At 41.0% G+C, this 19,940-nt stretch overlaps 1 protein-coding gene across 2 annotated transcripts in view; it reads right to left on the bottom strand.

The window, feature by feature from the left end:
* The window catches only part of KCNG2 (potassium voltage-gated channel modifier subfamily G member 2), a 60,111-nt gene that overhangs the window by 3,590 nt on the left and 36,581 nt on the right, over positions 1-19,940 (bottom strand). For both annotated transcript variants that reach the window (XM_077352948.1, XM_077352949.1), the window contains exon 2: positions 18,440-19,273. In XM_077352948.1, coding sequence (XP_077209063.1) covers positions 18,440-19,195 — 756 coding nt within the window. In that variant the 5' untranslated portion in view covers positions 19,196-19,273. The remainder of the gene's footprint in view (positions 1-18,439; positions 19,274-19,940) is intronic.

Below are 19,940 nucleotides of genomic sequence, written 5' to 3'. Positions count from 1 at the left end.
ACTCAGTGTTTGCACTTGCACAGTGGCTCATGTAAACAGGGCTGCTACCTGTGCAAAGCAGCTATGCACACAACATAGCCGCTTTATTTATTTTGAGGTTTATAGACCGCCCTGTCTTCGAAGACTCAGGGCAATGGTACCCTGAGGAAATAAGGCACTGTGCAGGTCCAAAATCCCATGGGTGAAGACTTTTAAAAGCAGTTTCAGGAGGGAGCTGTGTTGATTTGCAATAAAAAAGCCAGATACAAGTCCAGTAGCAACTCAGAGGGCCAGTGTGGTATGGTAGTTAAGAGCGGCGGCTTGTAATCTGGTGAGCCAGGTCTGATTCCCCACTCCTCCACCACATACAGTCAGCTTGGTGACCTTGGGCTTGTCACAGCACTGATAAAGCTGTTCTGACCAAGCAGTTCTGTCAGGGCTCTCTCAGCCTCACCTACCTCACAGGGTGTCTGTTGTGGGGGAAGAAGGGAAGGTGATTGTAAGCTGCTTTGAGACTCCCTCAGGCGGTGAAAAGCGGAGTATAAAAACCGACTCTTCTTCTCATTTGCCAAGGGGACACAAGCGGCTCTGTCCGAACAGGTAAATAAAATCCATTAGCAGCCAGTTGCTAAAATGGCTGTGTCTGAATTGACACAAAAATTCCATTAGCAACCTGCTACTAAAAGACTGGTAGAGGGAATGGTAGAGGACAGGAAGGCCTGGAGGATCATTGTCCATGGGGTCGCGATGGGTCGGACACGACTTCGCACATAACAACAACAACTAAAAGACTGTCTGGAAGGGGCCTCTGTCTCTGGTGCTGACCAGAATATACTTGGTACTATTACGACTTCTAGTAGTTAGGAGCGCGGACTTTTAATCTGGCAAACTGGGTCGGATTTCCCGCTCCTTCTCCACATGTAGCCAGCTGGCTGACCCTGGGCTCGCCACAGTACTGATAGTACAGTACTGTTTTGACCGAGCAGTAATATCAGGGCTCTCTCAGCCCCACCTACCTCACAGGGACGGTTTATGCACTGGAGGTTTCATGCTGGGCTGCAGGCTGGAGTTTTAGTCGTGGCAGGTTGTCCCATCTCTTCCTACACCCACATGGGGGAGAATTTGGCCTGGTGCACCTCATCCACCCCCTATCTGTGCTCCTGATAAGGGGGTGGGGCAGTGAAGTTCCCAGTGCATAAATGGTCAGGGTGGGGAGAGGAAAGGGAAGGCAATTGTAAGCTGCTTTGAGACTCCTTCTGGTAGAGAAAAGTGGCATATAAGAACCAACTCTTCTTCAATAATATCAGGGCTCTTTCAGCCTCATCTACCTGACAGGGTTTCTGTTGTGGGGAGAGGAAAGGGAAGGTAGAGAAAAGCAGGGAATACAAAACAAATCTTTTGAAATTTGTAATGCCATTTCCTCCACTTATCCCAAGTTGAAGGGCATTGCCTAGGATAGAGGATTTCTTCTTACCGGTGTTAAACCCAACTCTTCTTCTAACAAAATTTGAGGGAATATGAACTTCCAAGACTAAAAACTCGGAAGGGAACTTTGACTCTTGAAAGCTTATACCCTTCAAATCTTTTTGGTATCTGAGGTGTTGCTGGACTCAAATCATACAGAAGGTCCCAGGTTCAGTCAATCACATGTCCAGTCAAAAGGGTCAGGTGATGAAAAAAGACCTCTACCTGAGACCTTAGAGAGCTGCTGTTGCCATAGACAGTTTGGTGTAGTGGTTAGGAGTGCGGACTTCTAATCTGGCATGCCAGGTTCGATTCTGCGCTCCCCCACATGCAGCCAGCTGGGTGACCTTGGGCTCCCCACAGAACTGATAAAGCTGTTCTGACCGAGCAGTGATATCAGGGCTCTCTCAGCCTCACCCACCTCACAGGGTGTCTGTTGTGGGGAGAGGAAAGGGAAGGCGACTGTAAGCCGCTTTGAGCCTCCTTCAGGTAGGGGAAAGCGGCATATAAGAACCAACTCTTCTTCTTCTTTTGGAGTCATCAATGGTCTGATTCAGTATAATACAGCTTCATGTCTGTTCATTTGGTCTGCATTTGATATTTGTATGCATTTTTCAGGTATCACCAACTTTTGCCTATGCTGACAATGTCGTTTGCTCAACTGTAGAAAAATATATGATTCCAAAGGGCCTTTTGGAAAGCACTATTCTAAGTATAGTTCCATTTCAGGTCATTTGAGGAAATATAATAAAAGAGCATTTCAATTAGAAATGAAATTCCTTTCTGCTCGATTAAATGACTATCTTCTGAGGAGTGCAATTTCAGATTGATATTCCTTTGCCTCGTATTACTATTATATTTTATATTAAAGGCTTGTGACCGGAATCTGACTTAAAGCCAGAAATTTCTACTTTTATTTGATGAAAAGATCACAGGATAGAACCTGGAACTTGTCTCAGTACATAAGACCTGTTGTCTATTTATAATCAAATTTTGGTTTTAGGTGGGAAGAAGGTTTACTCAAAGAAGTTATCTTTGCTGTTGTAGTAAAACCAATTATACTGGCTATATTGGTCTGTTTCTTGGAAAACCACAGAAATGAAAGGCTGCTGTTGATACAGAATTAGTCAGCTTTTGAAGTGTTTTAATTTAAATATGATTGAGTGTAAATGTCTTTTGCTTAAGAACATTCTGATCAATCAAGAGTATTTACTGCCCATTATTCTCTCTAAGTCAATTTTCTGCAAGACAAAGTAAAAAATGTAACATGAAACTTGACGGGTATATTCTCAAAAGTTGGAAACACAAAAATCAGTTAACAGAATTCCCCCAGACTTTGAGCCAAATCTCATCTGAATCACTAGGGTTCTCTCTCTTGTTCTTATTTGTGTATATACAGATGAGGATCCTGGGAGCTACGAGTTGGACAGCCAGATGACCGAGGCTGGGAGAATGTGCTGTTCTTCAGCAAAATCTTTCTCTGCAATTTACAGTTTTGCTGTAATAAGGCCAGCTACAACCTCTCTTCCAGAAACTACTACCTAGCCAAGGAAAGCACAGAGGAAAGGGGGGGGGAGGATAAAAAAGAAAAGCTGGTGTCATCTGAGTCCATGAATAGCATTTGGCTTTCTTTTTGTTTTTGCTACGACAAATGGCAAGCATCTTTCATGGGACTAATCTGTTCCCTTTTCACACCATTGAAAAAAAGCTTTAACAGATATTTTTTAAAAGTCAGCATTGAATCCTCAGTACTTCTTCTAAGCCCCAACGAATATGGGAAAAGATGTTTCAGTAATTGTGTGGAAAGTGACTATTCAAGGAGAATATGGCTTTTTTTTTTGGGGGGGGGAGGTGAAGTTAAGACAAATTCATAGAGAGTGACTCTGTCAAATGTGACTGCACATCACAACTAAGAGCAAGACCTCCGTGTCCATAGGACATACATTTTTGATGCAGAGAGCTAGGGAAAACAACAGGAGATAGCTCTGCCACCATGTGCCATCTTGTAAGTTTTCCAGGGACATGTAGCTGGCTACTACTAGAGACAGAACACTATTAAATAGGCCCTGATCTGACCCAGCAAAGTAATTCTTATATTCTTAATATAACCAATATTCTACTGAGACAAAATTCCACAGGAACACAAGTTGTTAACATATCTGTTGAAACATGCCTGCTAAACCACATCCTTTCAGTAGATCATAAGCCATTCATTGTCAAATGCATGATTTACCCGCCAAAATCTCTTGTTTGGCTTCATGATCAAGGATTGTGTGCCTAGTGGCTCCTGTAATGCTTGAGCCAAGGCAAATGATTTTACAGCATAGTGTACATGAAATGGTAGCATTGATTTCTTCATTGTTTTAGCAGCCCAAAATGATACCTGAGATACTGGGTGTCAAAAGAGTTGTTTCTTCTTCTTTCTAGTATTTCTTTACACTTGTGACCTATTGCTTTCTGCAACCCTGGAGAATCCACAGGTGCAGATATCATTGTTAATTTGGGAAGAGGATTTCCTGTGCCATTTTTTAACCTTCAGATTTTTCTGAAAACCTGAGGCTCGCTCTGGAATGACAGAAAGCAGTACCTTAGCTCTTGATAGCCCTGTTGTATAGATTGTTTTATCCAGCCTGCAAACCACACATAAGTATAAAGTCTATGCATATGTATATTAGTTGCATTTTTATCTCACTGTTCCTCTTAGGGCCGTAATTCCCCCCCCCCCTCACTGTATTTTATCCCTATCTTAGAACATGTCATAGCATGTCTGGATTACTGGATTAACTGTTAGTACTGCTATGTCCATAAACCGTAAACTGAGGCAACAGTTTGTTCTAAGAGTGAGTGAAAGTCTAATGAAAAGATGAAAAAGAAACTGCTGTAGGATGGTGAGGACTTAGTATCTATGGAAATCCTGAGAGTGGCCTGCTGGGATGAAGATGGTTGAACCAGTAACTGTGTGATCCATAGTTTGGTCTACTAATTTTGATGCTTACAAGTCAATTTTCATTTTTATCTGTTCTCTGGTACGCTGTCAACATTCATGTTGCTACTTGAATGTCTGGTAACATGGCTGGAAGTAAGATGGGCTGACTCAAGATGGTGGCTACTGAATGCTAAAACAGCCATGAGACTGGGTCCTTACTGAGGTTTCATTGACCTCTAGTAAAAAATCCTGTCTGCCTAAGTATTTAATTATAAGGGATGGAGGATGGGATGGTGCTCTGGGTGCCAAGGAGGGAAAGAGGCTGGACTTGATCCGACAGCCACATGTAAGGGTGTCTGCCTGGCCCTGCCCCCTATGCTGCCATGCTGCCTCATGTCATCCCAGGGGTTGCTGGGACAAGAAGTCCGACACTTCCTCCAGCATCCTTTCTGGCGCTCCTCCTCATAGCAGCAAACAGCTCCATCACTGAATCTCAAGTGCTTTTGCCTTACAAAGGGATATTGGTCACACCTCAATAAGGACACTGGAACATCTTCTATTTGGGCATGAAATTGGCCACAGTCTTTATTTTAACAAATGAGCGTGGTGAAAAAGGGGGACAGATCAAGCCCTCTTGCAGTCAGCTGACCGCAAGGCAGCCCTTGTCAGTAGGCCATAGGATCGGAATTGCACTAGAAGATTTCCCTGCACCCCCCTCTTCCCATAACCTTATTTAGACCCCAGCATCATGGTCCTTTGGGGTGTTGTCCAGAAGGAACAGTATGGGCAAACTGAAAGTCAGCAGCAGGAGGGGGAAATTGGCAAAACTGTCGCCCCCCCCCCTCCCAAATGAAAAGCCATTCTGTCCAAGGGGTTGCAGATGCTGCATCCACCAAATGATGTTGTAGGAGCCAAGTCAGTATCTTTTGGAAATAGCTGGAAAACAGTATGCCTGGAAATTGTGGCTGGCAAGTTTAAAATATTTGTCTAAGTACAGCATTATTAAAATTGCTTTCTTTCACGTATCAATAATTAAATGCACAAATATAAGTAGGTCAAGGAGAGATGAGCATTGTACATTTGATGAACATATGAAGTAGCTTTTCTTTTCACAAAATAATGAGCTGACTCTTCATTATTTTTACTCTCTTATATCTAAGATAAATGGAGACTTTCTTTCAGGATGTTCAAAAAGTATTGATTTTTCCCAATAAATAAACGTAAGTCTCAACTGATAAAAGCAAGATACCTAATTGGCTAAAAATCTTTAATCAGCTGAAAGCCTTAGTTTATCTATATCCCATTAGAGACGAGAGGGAGACTGTGTGGATGAGCAAAACTATTACTGATATAGGCACATATGAAAGCTTAATGAGGAATTACCTCAGAGTTTTGGGGGAGAAGGGGGAACAGTTTTAAAATCTTACCTTTATATTTATCCCAAATATTTAAATAATATTTTTTGTGTTTGCCATTATAAAACAACATGATAGTTTCTAGGTTTTGCCATGGGGCATACTCCTTTAATTGACTCAGTCTGGTGGTTACCTAAAGCTACCACAGTAAGCGTAATTAATTACTCTTACTTATCATTAATTATCAACACACAGCTGTTAGTGGTTTTGTTGAACTTGGGGTTTGGAAAGGAAGATGATTGTATGTCTTTTAAGGCCAGGACTAGTATCTGCATGTATGTATATACAGACAGATAGATAGGTAGACAGATATAGACATACACACACTTTTTAATGATGTTTATGGATGTTTATGGTGTTATGGATGTTTCTATGATGTTTATGGAATCATAGAATGATAGAATAATAGAGTTGGAAGGGACCTTCTGGGTCATCTAATCCAACCCCCTGCACAATGCAGGCCACTCACATCCCAATCACTCATCTTTGATGTTTAAGTTTGAATTTTGAATCATTTGTATTGAATTATGTATTAATTTGCTAGTTATCATATAGAGAGGACTGGTCATATTAGTTTTCCTCCTGTTGAGGCAACTTGGTTCACTATTTATAATGTCTTCTGGGATGGGGCTAGTAATTGACAGCTTATTATTTTGAGTTTGGAAATATATGCATCATGTATTTAATTTCTTTTCATCTACCTCTTTTAGGTGTTCATACTTAGTACAGACCAGCCGTGGTCCTTTAATCTGCATTTGTTGTGATGCTTTATACCTATGTGTTGCTATTTATTTTATGACTACTGAGGAAGACGATTGTCAAAATACATTTGGTATTTTATTTATGCTTTGTAAATAAATGGGTATTTTGTATTTACTTAAGCATGTACCCTATTGTTACTCTTTCTACTTTTGAAATGTACGTAGGTTTTGTTTGTTTGGATGATGAATCCATAAGGTCAGGAATAATGTTCACCATCATTTTACACTATACTTCAGGAATGTTGTATTTATATATGGTATTTTTTCTCCACCATGTTCTGCTTTTGGGCTTTGATTTTTCTTGCAGTTGTTCCTTTTTGTATGATTGACTCACACACTTTTTCTGCTTAATGTATCTCATAAGATCACTGTAAGGCTTAAATGGAGAAAGGGAGAATGAAATTATAAGTCACTTTGGCTGGAGAGGCAAGATGGCGGATTAAGGCGCGCCAATGACAGGTAGGCTTCCAGCTATATTTTATAAAGCCAAGATAAATTTAAGGCAACCATAAATAAAACTACTGGCTTTACCCATAAGTGAGATTAGCTGTCAACCTTGTGGACAAGAGTCTTGGCTGTAAGTCACTTTGATTCCCTATTGGGGAGAAAAGTTGGATATAAATTTCTACATAATAAATTTCCAATAGCAAGAGCAAATCTCCCTTCTTACTTTGCAGTGCGACTGACAGAAATGCCTCCATAGCCAGAAATGGTCCATATGGGATCCAAACCAATATATCCACTCTGAAATGTTACAGCTAACTATTTGCATTCTGATGACATTTAAAGTTATTGTAGACCATACCTTTTACACGTTATCTTTCGTTACAGCTTGAAAGCCATTTTCTCAGGGAAATCTCACATTTCTGGTATTTCTGTTCTGCTGCCTGCCAATAACCATGTTTAATCCTGCTCATGTTTTAAGGCATTTGATATTCTCCATCTGAACAGGAGCACAGAATCCTCTTAATCCATTCTGAGTAAACCATTGGGTCCTGTAAACCACTGATCTTGGGAGCATATTTTACATACTGAAAACTGGCTGATGTTCTGAAATATGTTTCCTCACAGTAGGTATAATGGGGAATTTTGCTGGAATAGAACAGCTTCTGATCTCCCTCAACCTGCATGTGACATGTGATGCAGACATATGTCTACTGCAGCAGTTTCAGCACTATTTGCTCCAAATAAATATGTTCAAAAAGTCTGACAATATTTGTATTCCTTTTTCTGCAAGTTAGAGTTGCCAGCTCTGGGTTGGGAAAAACCTGGAGACTTGGTGGGTGGGACCTGCAATGAGCAGGATTTGGAGAAAGAAGGGACTTCAATGGGATATAAAGCCATGCTGTTCACCTTCTAAGTGGCCATTTTCTCCAAGGGAACTGATCTTTGTTGCCTGGAGATGAGCTGTAATTCTGGGGGAACCCCAGGCCCCAGCTAGAGGCTGGCATCCCTACTGCTAGTGGAAGTTTAAAAAAATCTTTCCGCACTCAACAGCTTGATGTTTATGTTTCTAAAAATTCTTTTTACTGCTTTTTTGTTGTATTGTTTTTTAATTTTTTGAGCATGTTTCTTTTTCCATTGAACTAGTCTCCTTGAATCTTGGATATGCAGGGAAAACATTTTAAATACAAATATTAGTACTACAGATACTGCCACTTTTGCTGTTGTCTCCCAGTGCTTACCTCTCCCCTAACTAAGTACTGGTGTGGATCCTGTGGAACATTTCCACTGACTCAAGGATTTCTGCTGGACTCTCTCACCTTCCCCTTCTTGTTGCAACCCCAAAAGCCCAGTGGAATGCTGTGGCTGTGTGTGAGCTAAGAATCTGCAGAAAATGCTTTGTAAAATCTACCCCACTGTCTGGAAGGGAGGAATGAGGAAGGGGAATGCTTCTTGATTAGTTGCTAAATTGCCAAATGCATTCTTTAACTGTTTGTGAGTAGTTGATGTGTACTGTTTTTTTTATCATTTTCTCCCCCTTCTCAGTAAAAGGTTTTAGTCGATATATGGTACTTCAGTTGATGTAGCAGGAGTTTCCAGGCAGAATGGAGGTAAGTATTATTGTCAACTACCAAGGCAAGTCCAGCTGTATGGCATACAAGTAGAGAGTGGACTGTATTTCATTAAAAGAGCAAACAGTATATATGAAATGAATACTGCTTTCCCAGGAAATGGACTGTAACTGAACACCAGCAGTAAACAGACTGTAACATTGTGACCTGGGGAATCTACTTCACATAGTCAGGAATACCTTCTTCCTCTGACAATGAAAAAACTGAACGCAAAAGAGACCAAAAGTGTGAACACAGGAATGAAATGGAAACTTGTGTAGTTTACCATGATATAAAAGGGATGAGCATCCAATATGTGCTAATATTAGAATAGATGCTTCATGCCTTAAGGTTGCCTGATCTCTCCATATATTTGTACATTGTTACAAATGGTGTTTTGTGGTCATGACTGATTACATGTACAATGCGAGCTCTACTCAGGATGCTGAATATTCAATTTTACCTAGAAGCTAACTCTCCTGACACCAATGGTACTGTACAAATGTCTCTAGGTTTATACCTTTAATGTTTGTTCAAAATCCTTGCACAGGATGTGAACCTAAGTAAACCTGTTTATTAACATACCCATGGCATTAATTGCCCCTTTCCCAGTAAGTATGCTGAGAATGGAATCAGTAGATTTCTATAAAGATATCACTAGTCCATTCAAAAGAGCTTTTATTTACTATGTGATCCTGAGTAAGAAAGAGCATAAAATATATTGCACTCTCAATAAGATGTTCATTCATAAAAGTATTTAATAGCAGGCTGAGGTACTGTTATATTAATAGTGCTGAATATAATGTGATATAGCACATCTGTTATTCAAAGACCATAAGAGCAATAGAGTCCAAGATAGCCTGTCTCCATAGGCTAGAATATGCCAGAGGTAATCACCATTGCTTCTTGCATGCATCACTTTTTCATTAAAACTAAATGAGTAGTTCATTCCTAAAATAGCAGGGGGTGATCACCTAATTACAGCCCAATATTGTGAGGCTCACAGGATGTGAATCATTTGCACTTGGCTGTTATTGCATCCTACAAAGATTCTCTGAACTCTTCCTTTCATTGAGTTACACTAGCTACACTAGCTATGGTTTAGTTTCATTGCTATTTGAATATAAAATAAGGTAAGTGTGCTTGTCACGCAAAAGAAGGCTTTTAAATCCCGCTTGTTAAAAGTAAGTCCAAGTTCTTATTTTTGCTGCTGCAAAAAGACAGGAATAAGGAAAAGGGAGAATAAAAATGTGTAGATTAAACCCCCCCAAAAAGACTGAACAGCATGAAGCACACTATATCCACTCTGATGAAGTTTAATTTCAGTACATATGACTCTTTTTCCTCCAGTGTGGATCTCTGATTCAAGACTACTGAACCACATATTCCTTACATTTCCCCTAATTGCAACAGTTCTTCACTTTGTAACATGGAGCAGAATTAACAGCAGACTCTCCTTCTCTAGTTTTGCACAAAAGTAAGCAAAGTAGAAGGTGATTTTTATAAAGTCCACTGCTTCCTGATTAGTTTTTAAAAAATCCCAGAATGGTGAGTTTTATGCACACAGTAGGGGCAAAACCTGTTGAATCCAGGAATACAGTGGGGTGCTAAGACACACACCTGCACTGTGCCCATCCTGGGTGCTGGTCCTCCGTTCCCTGCTCAAACTTGAGATCCAGCATGGTAAAATGGTTAGAGTAGCAGACTCCAATCTCAAGGGCTGGGACTAATCCCCCATTCATCTTCCATGTGCAGGATGCTAGGTTGCCAACCTCCAGGTGGGGCCCGGGGATCTTCAGGAAAGAAAAATACTATGGCATGAATTAACTTGATCTTGGTCACCAAATGACACCACATATACAGTTCTCCTTAATTTTTTAAAATTCATTTTGGGCTACGCCCTCTTGAACTTTCTATTCCTCTTAGAACCATTTCAGTTTTTCTCAGGTGCTCTGTCTGCAGAGTATTAATTTCTACATTACTTCACATATGTTTGTCTTTAATGCTCAAACTGCTGGGTTGGTAATTGGTCTATAATATTATTGTTTCCCCTACTTATCAATTTCCTAGAGACAGTAATATATTGGAAGCTTTGTAACTATCAAAATGTTTTTCTTGATGTGACCTTTCATTCTTTGTTATCAACCATGAACAAGATTGCTACTTTGCAAACTTCAAAAGACTTATCCCAATATCACAACATATGACTCTGTTAACTGCCAGAAGAATTTATGCAGAGAAGTCATAAGGCATGATTCAACTGTACACATATGTATTTTTTAAAGATTCCCACTGATTTAAATTAGAATGAACCAGAGAAATCTCCTAAACACGAGCTAGTTTTATCTACTTTCCTCTTTTGAGAGAATTTATACTCTGAGAGAATCATAAAATTTCTTAAATATCTGCCAGTTTAGACTTAATTTCACCAGTGGTTATTAATTTCTGATACACTCTGAAATAACTTTGTATTCAGTTCAATGATACATAAACATTGTTAGCTCACAAACTCAAGGTCAAAATTAATTGTCTTCCTAAGGCATTGAGATGACCCAAATGAAGGTGCGTAACATTTTTAATGGAAGATTCCTCCAAAGGAAAGAAATCACCATTGCTTCCTCCAGTTTGATGTAAAACATTTTCATGACTAAGATTCATGATTGACTTCCTCCTGATTTTCTGGGTAATTGACCCACAAGCACTGGAATCAATTGGGTTAGGGTTCTTCCACAAATTTGTCTTCCTGGCCAGTGATTTACTTAGCTTACTTGGCACCCAGGGCAGATAATTTTTAACAACCCCTCACAAAAACTTTTTTTTGTCATCAAGTCACTGCAGAGTTTCAGTGATTCTGTAGGGTTTTCAAGGTAAGAGATATTCAGAGGTGGTTTGTCGTTGCCTACCTCTACAGGGCCCCGCAGAACTTATGAGATCTGAGGGGAAACACACAGAAAAATTAGGAGAGGAAGATAGAAATGAATGAGAAAAGTGTGGGAAAGGAAATAAATTAAGAGGGGGGAAAGATTGTTTTATCTTGCCGCAACACCCTAACTACTGCTTTGGAAGATCTGGCTGAGCGCGATGGAAGGAAAAGAAAAAGAGAAGGGCTAAACCAGAAACATCGAACTCATTTGTTATGAAGGCTGGATCTGACATAAGTGTCATTTTGTTGTGCAGGGCCATGTGTGCCATAAAAGGTTATGCTAGGTACCAGAGATATAAATTGTATAAAGGTGATTTCAGAGGCTTAATGGCAGTAGTAGTTGAATAACAACAGCAGGCTTCAGTGGATTAGGTGTGCTATGCAGAGAGGTAGTAGGTGTGGAGATATCAGCATTGGTAATTAGATCTGGGTCTCCATTCAGCACAGGAGGATGCAAAGAATAAATGGGCATAGGTCTGATACTACACATGAAAACATTTAAAAACCTAGGACATCCAGTTGCTGACCTAAGAGTAGTAGTTATCTTACAAAGGAAGTTCAAAGGTAGATTAGAGAGACTGCTGAATTGCAACTGAATGAAGCTGATCCAGCCTTTTCAACCTTTTGGCCATGGAGGAGCCCCTGAAATAATTTTTCAGTCTTTGAGGCACCTCTGAGGTGGTGTCATCTGGCCATACCTCTCAGCCATGCCTCCTGCCCATGGCCCCAAGTAGTGACATGTCTCCAGAACTGGATCTTAAAAATAAGAATGAAAATGTTTGGCTTTAGCAGCCTTTTCCAACCTTTTGACTGTGGAGAACCACATGAAATAATTTTCCAGACTTTGAGGAGCCCCAGAAATGATGTCATCTGGCCACACCCCCTGCCATACCCCCAGCAGTGACATCACTACCCGCACCCTTACCCCTCCTTTGCTCCCTCCCACTGACTTTACTACTACTATGGTGGCTCTGCCTCATGTGGGCCAGAAAGAATAGGGGCTGAAAATACAGCCTGGACCCCTCCAATACCTTGCCACTTCAGAGTTTTTGTGGACCCCTTCAGAGCTCCCGCGGATCTCCCGGGGGTCCACACACCCCTGGTTGGGAATCCCTGGGCTACAGGCAGTAGGAGGATGCTGGCTTAGAGAGCCCCCTTCAGAAACCTTCTTTAAGCAACTCCTGGGGCAGACTGCACCCCCTTCGGTATGCCATTTCTCCGTCTGCATTCTCACTGTTGTGGAATCAGTTTGTTTTCTTCTGCATCTCCCTTAAATGATCAGGATTTTCAATGGGGAGTACTGGCTTCATCAGAGGAGTCACTCCCTCCCCCTTATTTTTTTGCATGGTTGGCACAGAAAGCTGCCAAGAGGTATTGGAGAATTAACAGGACGGTACCTCCCTTGTCCATCTCCTGGTGCATGTTATTCACCAAGGTGACCAGGATTGTTTCATTTCTATAACCAGGCCTGAAAACTGATTGGAATAGATCCAAATAACTGATTGGAATAGATCCAAATAACAATTCTATTGAGTTGAAGACAGTGTTGTTTGAAGGTGATGGTTCACCTTTCCTGTCAAGTGATTGCCAGTGTGGAAAATTAAACAGTCTTCTGCTTACATGTGAATCATGAACCCCCAAACTCACAGGTAAGAGACATTTTCAAGAAGACCTATCTGATCTAAAGTTCTATCATATTAATTCATCTTCAGCTGCCATCAGTTTACTAATGCGGGTTTAAGGTAAAAATCTACAATGTTCAAGCAAAATTCTCATATGCTATGGAGAGGGCTCCTATTGTTCTAATAAGGAGTTTTTAATTGATTGGACAATGGGAATTACACTTCAAAGGAAAATGAACAATAATTATGCAGTCAGTTCTATGTTAACTGGAAGCGATAAACATGCAGAGTTTTTAGCAGGCACTAACGTTGCACACACCTCCCCTCCCCCATTTATGATACCACTAGGTCTCATGTGTCTCCTAAGAGTTTCCTAATATTTTGGCAGTCTCCTTTGTTCTACTGCAAATACTTGCTCATTCAAAGTCAGAGGTTTGTCTATAAATGTGTCTTCTTATACTACTAATAATACTAATACTTAAAATAAGTACTTATCTACAGAAAACAAATGTTGGTAAAAAAAAGACATGTCCCTTTAACATGCCATCTTATAATAAAAATCTAAGCTTCTTATAAGGAACTATTTTGTTAGATAACAAACTGGCATATCATGGCACTCTATTCACTATTTCCATCAGTACTTCCAAAAAAAATCTCAGGTCAATATACATGTAAAACAGTCCAGTACAATTGCTGAAGAAAAGAATCTGTTCACAAAGAAACAATGATCACATAGGAGCCCTCTGGTGTTATCCTAAATCGCACCCCATAGTCTATGCCAATCTACCAAGAGAAATGTAAATTTTTTACAAATTTTGAAGACATGGGAAACCCCCCCCCCCAAATTTTCCTTTTATCAGAAACTAATCCCTTTGTTATCAACAGAATGTCATTATTTGCCTTCATGGCCAAGAAAATAAGGGTTTAAGAGGTTCTAAGAGTAAATACCAAGAACAGGCTTTCCCAACAAGGGTTTCATGAAACACTACGGTTTCTTGACAGTCCTGGAAGGGTTTTCTGAGGGGCGGGAGTTAATTTATTATATATATTTAAAATCTGTTAAACATTTATTGGGTGATATGATCATATCTGGTTATGTCAACCCACCCAACCCTCCCCAAATGGTCAATGTGAGACTGGAGAGGGTGGAATGGGGAGGGCCCGTAGGTGAGCGTGTATGCTTCCCAAAAATATTCTGCATGATCACGCCACTTCTGGAGTTTTTCAAAGCCTGAAGAATGTTTCAGGGGTTTCTCAATCGTAAAAAAATTGAGAAAGGCTGACTCAGAATAGCTACATGTGGACTTTGACAATCTGGAAATATTTTAAATTTCATCAGCAAATATAATCTTATTGCTTATTTTATTACTTTGTTTTGAAATGTTTTGGAATTTTAATCCAATTTGTAATGGCCTATTGCTACATGTAAATAAACTGACTATGATTATAAATTTTTCAGCATACAAATTGTAACATTTGACATTTATGGGATATAAAATGTTAAAAATGCCTTAGTTTTCCACAAGCAAAATTGCAAATATACCCAATAATTGAATAGGAGTGTGCATTCAGTTTAATCCAAACAACAACAACAAAAAACTTCTCAAGATTTTTCAGCATTTTCTAAGCAAAACACAGATTCTCTGATCTGTTTTGGCTGCCGATACATCTGACCTGAACAAAATCCGCATTTTTGGGCTTTTATCTGTGTATATTCAGCTATACAGATCACCTGTCTGTTCTGCTCACCCCCCTGCAAGTGAGGGGAAGCAAAACAGACTGCTGAAATGGCTGCCAGTCATTTAAACCTAGCAGCTTGCTGGGGATGCTCTCCGTGTTGGAGGGAAGCAAAAAGGACCGCTGGAATGGCTTGCAGCCCTTCAAGCTTTACAGTAGAATGGGTGCCCAAATCCAACTCATTAAAAAGATGTGTAGTTTGACTCTGAGACAATCATGATGCACAACATCATTACTACAACCAGCAGGAAACTTAGCTTGTTATTTTCCATGAGAGGGGACTGGTGGACTATGCTAGACGGTTTCTTCCCATTCTTGGGGTGATGATGAATAGAAAGATTTGGGAATCCTTTTGAGAGCCAGTTTGGTGTAGTGGTTAGGAGTACGGACTTCTAATCTGGCATGCCGGGTTCAATTCTGTACTCCCCCACATGCAGCCAGCTGGGTGACCTTGGGCTTGCCACGGCACTGATAAAACTGTTCTGACCAGGCAGTGATATCAGGGCTCTCTCAGCCTCACCCACCCCACAGGGTGTCTGTTGTGAGGAGAGGAAAGCTTTGAGCCTCCTTCGGGTACAGAAAAGCAGCATATAAGAACCAACTCTTCTTCTTCTTCTTCTTTTGGAAGAAACAGTCAGACCTCATGAGGGATGAGACCAACAAAATGACTGAATAACACAAAAACAGAGTCTGAACAGAAACATATCAAGCTTGAAATTCTGCTGCCTTCTTCCTGATTCACCATACATTTTAGAGCCAGAGTGTATTACTAATTTTATTTTCCTTTACTGTGATATTCTTAGTTAGCTGTTGTTTAGTTGCATATTTGTCCATTTTTGTAAAACGGTGACTACTTATACAAGAAAACCCAATTGTTTTCTTTTTTCTGAAACTGCTATTATGATGCTTAGTATGCACCCACGCAAAAGCCTTCCTCAGCTCACATTTACCAAGATAACAGAACGAAGGCAGGGAAATGCTTGCTTGAGTCTGAAATTCTCTCATCATTAAGATTTGCAAGGTGTTCCCCTACATCTATGGTGGCTTGGGAGTAAAAGGGTGATACTTAATTTGAAGACAAATATCTTTAGAGACACATATAAGAGAGTCTTAAGTGCAGGGTATAAGACAAGCACACTGCTATCTCTTAGCTTGCTCATAGCAGCAAAAAGAAACCGCACTACTAAAAGCTTGGGTGGTAGGATGAGGTGCCTGCAGGACTAGTTTTGTCACACAAAAGATGTTTGAAGAGTCCTGACATCTTCCATTAACTACACAAATTTTCCTAGGGCAAACTGCAGCAAGGCTGTCCAAAAACAAAAGAAGCAGCAATAGATAGTGAAGTGGCTATAGTAAATAGATGGCTGTACTGAATAGAAGAAGAACAGTTGGTTCTTATATGCCACTTTTCTCTACCTGAGGGAGTCTTAAAGCGGCTTATAATCGCCTTCCCTTTCCTCTCCCCACAACAGACACCCAGTGAGGTAGGTGAGGCTGCGAGAGCCCTGATATCACTGCTCAGTCAGAACAGATTTATCAGTGCTGTGGCAAGGCCAAGGTCACCCAGCTGGTTGCATGTGGGGGAGCACAGAATTGAACCTGGCTCATCAGATTAGAAGTCCGCACTCCTAAACACTACACCAAACTGGTGGGCATGAACTATGTGAATTCTGGCTGGATTGGGGCTCGAGAGGCGACATGGTCACAGAAGTCTCCAAGCTTTGGGGCACAGCTTGGAAAATGAAACCCACTCAGAAAACATTCTGGCACAAAAATGCTAGACAATGGTGGAGGTGGTGTTTCCCAGCCCTGGAATGCTAGACAAATAGAGATTCTCCAAAGCTTAACGTGCAGTGATGTTTGCGAGAAACAGAGTTCCTAGATCTATATGTAAGATGAGCATATGTTCCCTTTGTTGGTGTTATGGTTTGGGACAGAGAGGGTGTATTCGCAAAAGAGCTCCGCTCCTGAGTGTGGTGGGGGGATTGCTTAGCTAGTTTTCTCAGTCAGGGGCCAGGAAGAGCCAGCTTGATGTAGTGGTTAAGAGCGGCAGCTTCCAATCTGGCAAATCAGGTTTGATTCCCTGCTCCTCCACAGTCCTGATAGAGCTATTCTCACAGAGCAGTCCTTCAAGAGTTCTCTCAGCCCCACCTACCTCACAGGGTGTCTGTTGTAGGGAGAGGAAGGGAAGGTGTTTGTAAGCCACTTTGAGACTCAGAACAGGGTATAAATATAAATCCTTCTTTTCTTTGCCCTGGGTTCCTCTGTAATGTGATTTAGTCTTTGTTTGGTGCAGGGTGGAAAAATCAGAACTGAATTCCTCTTTCACATAGCAAGCATTTTGTTTAGCAAGATTTTCCTACTGTCTGCTTCCTTGGTGGTTTCTTTTTCTTATTTTCATTTTATTTCACACACAAACATACACACGCTGCAGTAAAACAAGGGACTGCTCTCACAGCATTTGGGGGGGGCTGCTTTTGAGGGAGCTTCAGCTTAGTTCTCTGACCTTTTATCTTCCCTACTGGGCTTTTTGTTTTGGGGAGAGCTGTGTTTGTCTTTACTAGGTGCACCTAGTCGCATAGGATGCGCCCTGTCTATTCTTTGGCCTAGAACCCACAATTGATAACATTTTCTCAAAATGCACTTTCCTGGGGGTGCCTTCTTTGGCAGTCTGTAACTAAGACCTCCTAAGTCAAATGTATAGGGAGGCATCTTGGAGAGGCACAATATAACTTTGATGTCTCTGGCTCACACAGGGCCATTCTATATGCTCTTGAATCTGTGCCTGATATCTCCCTTTAAAGCACTTTCCTGGGGGCACCTTGTTTGGGTGTCTGTGACTTGGAGATCCCAAGTCCAATCTGAATGTAACTTGGAGGGCATGTAAGGGGGCTTCCCAGGGAGGTCCATCATGAGTTTATGCCTCAAGTTTACATAGCATACATTGTGTATACTCCAGAACCTGCAGCTGACCTCTCGATGATAAGTGCTTTCCTGTGGGTACCTTGTCTGGGTGTTTGTAACAAGGAACTCCCAAGTTCAACCTTCACCAAACTTGGTGGACTGATAGAGGAGCATCAGGTGGAGATTCCCTGTGATTTGGGAATCTCTAGGACCCTAGGGGGCTGTCCCCATGTCCCAAAATTCCCAAACTTCAGCAGAGCACCTGGGTCTGGGTTTGGATACCAGACATGTCTCAAATCCAAATTAGGCTTTTCCAGTTTGTGCTCATCCCAAGTATTGAAAACTAGCTTAAAAATTAAAATTATGATAAAGAAAGAAAAGAATTGGACAATGATCATTATACAGAATACTACGTGAGTTCCGTCAGAACTAAATTAGCATCTCTATAATGATATTGACTTTCACGTGAAAGGAACAGGAGCCAATGCATTCATTAGGGACAGTTGGAACATAAGCAAGAGAAAGTGTAGATCTCCCCAACTTTCTCATGCAATTTTTCAGCAACAGACTGAAAATGAATTGGTGTTAACAGAAAAATGCTTTTTTTTGCATGCATTAGAGACAGAGCTTTGTTCTCATCTATTATGTACTTACCCGATCTTCTTCTGCTCTGAGATCTGGCATGGTACTAATACAGAGACTAACTGCAGTGATGGCAACAAAGGAGACAGATATAAAAGCAAAGATCTTCCCTGGGATCCCTGAATGAGGATTCTCCACCATATCCCTGAGCTTCCTCATGCACAAACTCAAACGGCTGCTATCCTCAAAGGCACACTGTGGTTCTTCACTAGCCACCATCTCCCCTTCGAACAACGCGGCCTCAGCCATCTCTTCCTCTTTCTGCCGCAATCTTTTCTTGCAGCACCACTCCAAATGTTCTTCTTCTATCCCCCAATAAATCAACTCATCTTGGAAAGACAGAGCACACATTTCCCTGAGGAGTCTTAGCTTCCCAGCGGTCAAAAAAGTCATAATGGTCCTGAAGGCACAAGGGTTGCGGTCGAAAAAAAACTCATTGCAGTTGACATCATAATCATCGCAGATGTCCATGATTTCATCATAGTTGTTGCAAGATTTTAGTTTCCCTAGCCTGGTCAAGGGGCAATTCTCCAACGTGGTCCAAGGGATCTTGTACTTGATGCCACCTACATTGATTATCACGTATCTTGTTTGATCCTCTCGATGGGCTAAGCAGCACAAGTCTTCCCCAGGATGCAGAAGTCTTGCTTTTTTGTAGAATAATCCTTTTTTGGGTTGCACTTCGCAAAAAGTGTCCAAGTTGTTGTAAGAGTAGGAGGTGAACTCGGGATCTGCATTCCCAGGGAGAAGTGCCATTTCCTGATACATGTGTTACGTTCATGGGGGTGCCCAACCTAATCAATGAAACAGAAGATTCTTGCTTTCTGAGGTATATGGAAGGCCAGCCTAAAAAAAGTGACAGAACAACAGTGTTAGCATTTTTACGGAGGCAAAGCACAACTTCTTCCTTTACTGATGCACTTGAAGTTTTGTTTCTCTTTTGAGACTCTTCCCTCTTGGCTACTGTCTCCTGCTTCTCCTGCAGCAAACAGGCAAGATCACAGATTTCTCAATCCTCTGTAAATATAGCTCAGAGTGATCAAATGTGGTGCATTTTTTGTAACAGAACTCAGAGCTCACCTGCATGGGAAAGTTATCCATGTGAAACAGAACCTCTGATAAATTTTAGGACTTTGGGGACACTGCTTCTTATTTCTCTATATATACTTCCACTTTCTCCATGTATGCCAAGGAACAATGTTTGTAACAATTTAATGGACTTTTATTCTTCTTCTGATATGTAGTTATATACAATGGTAGCTTAGTTAACACGGGGCACATTAAATTTTGGAGTATCCCCAGGTATCTGTCTACCTGGGTGTTAATGCAGGGACTGGTTATAATAATTAAGTTATAGATTGGGAGTTCTCATTCTATCTACTTGCCAAGAGAGAAATTTAATACAGGAACCATGCTATCAGAGACAGCAAGAAGTGTTTCCCTCTCCAGCAATTAGCAGCAGATCCACCCCTGGGCTGTACATGTATAAAATACTGGGCATATTACATCGGTA

The sequence above is a fragment of the Paroedura picta genome, chromosome 9 (genome assembly GCF_049243985.1).
Source record: "Paroedura picta isolate Pp20150507F chromosome 9, Ppicta_v3.0, whole genome shotgun sequence".
In the NCBI taxonomy this organism is placed as follows: Eukaryota; Metazoa; Chordata; class Lepidosauria; order Squamata; family Gekkonidae; genus Paroedura; species Paroedura picta.
The sequence above is the reverse complement of the archived record's forward strand: the minus strand, read 5'-3'. Positions and strand labels throughout refer to the sequence as shown.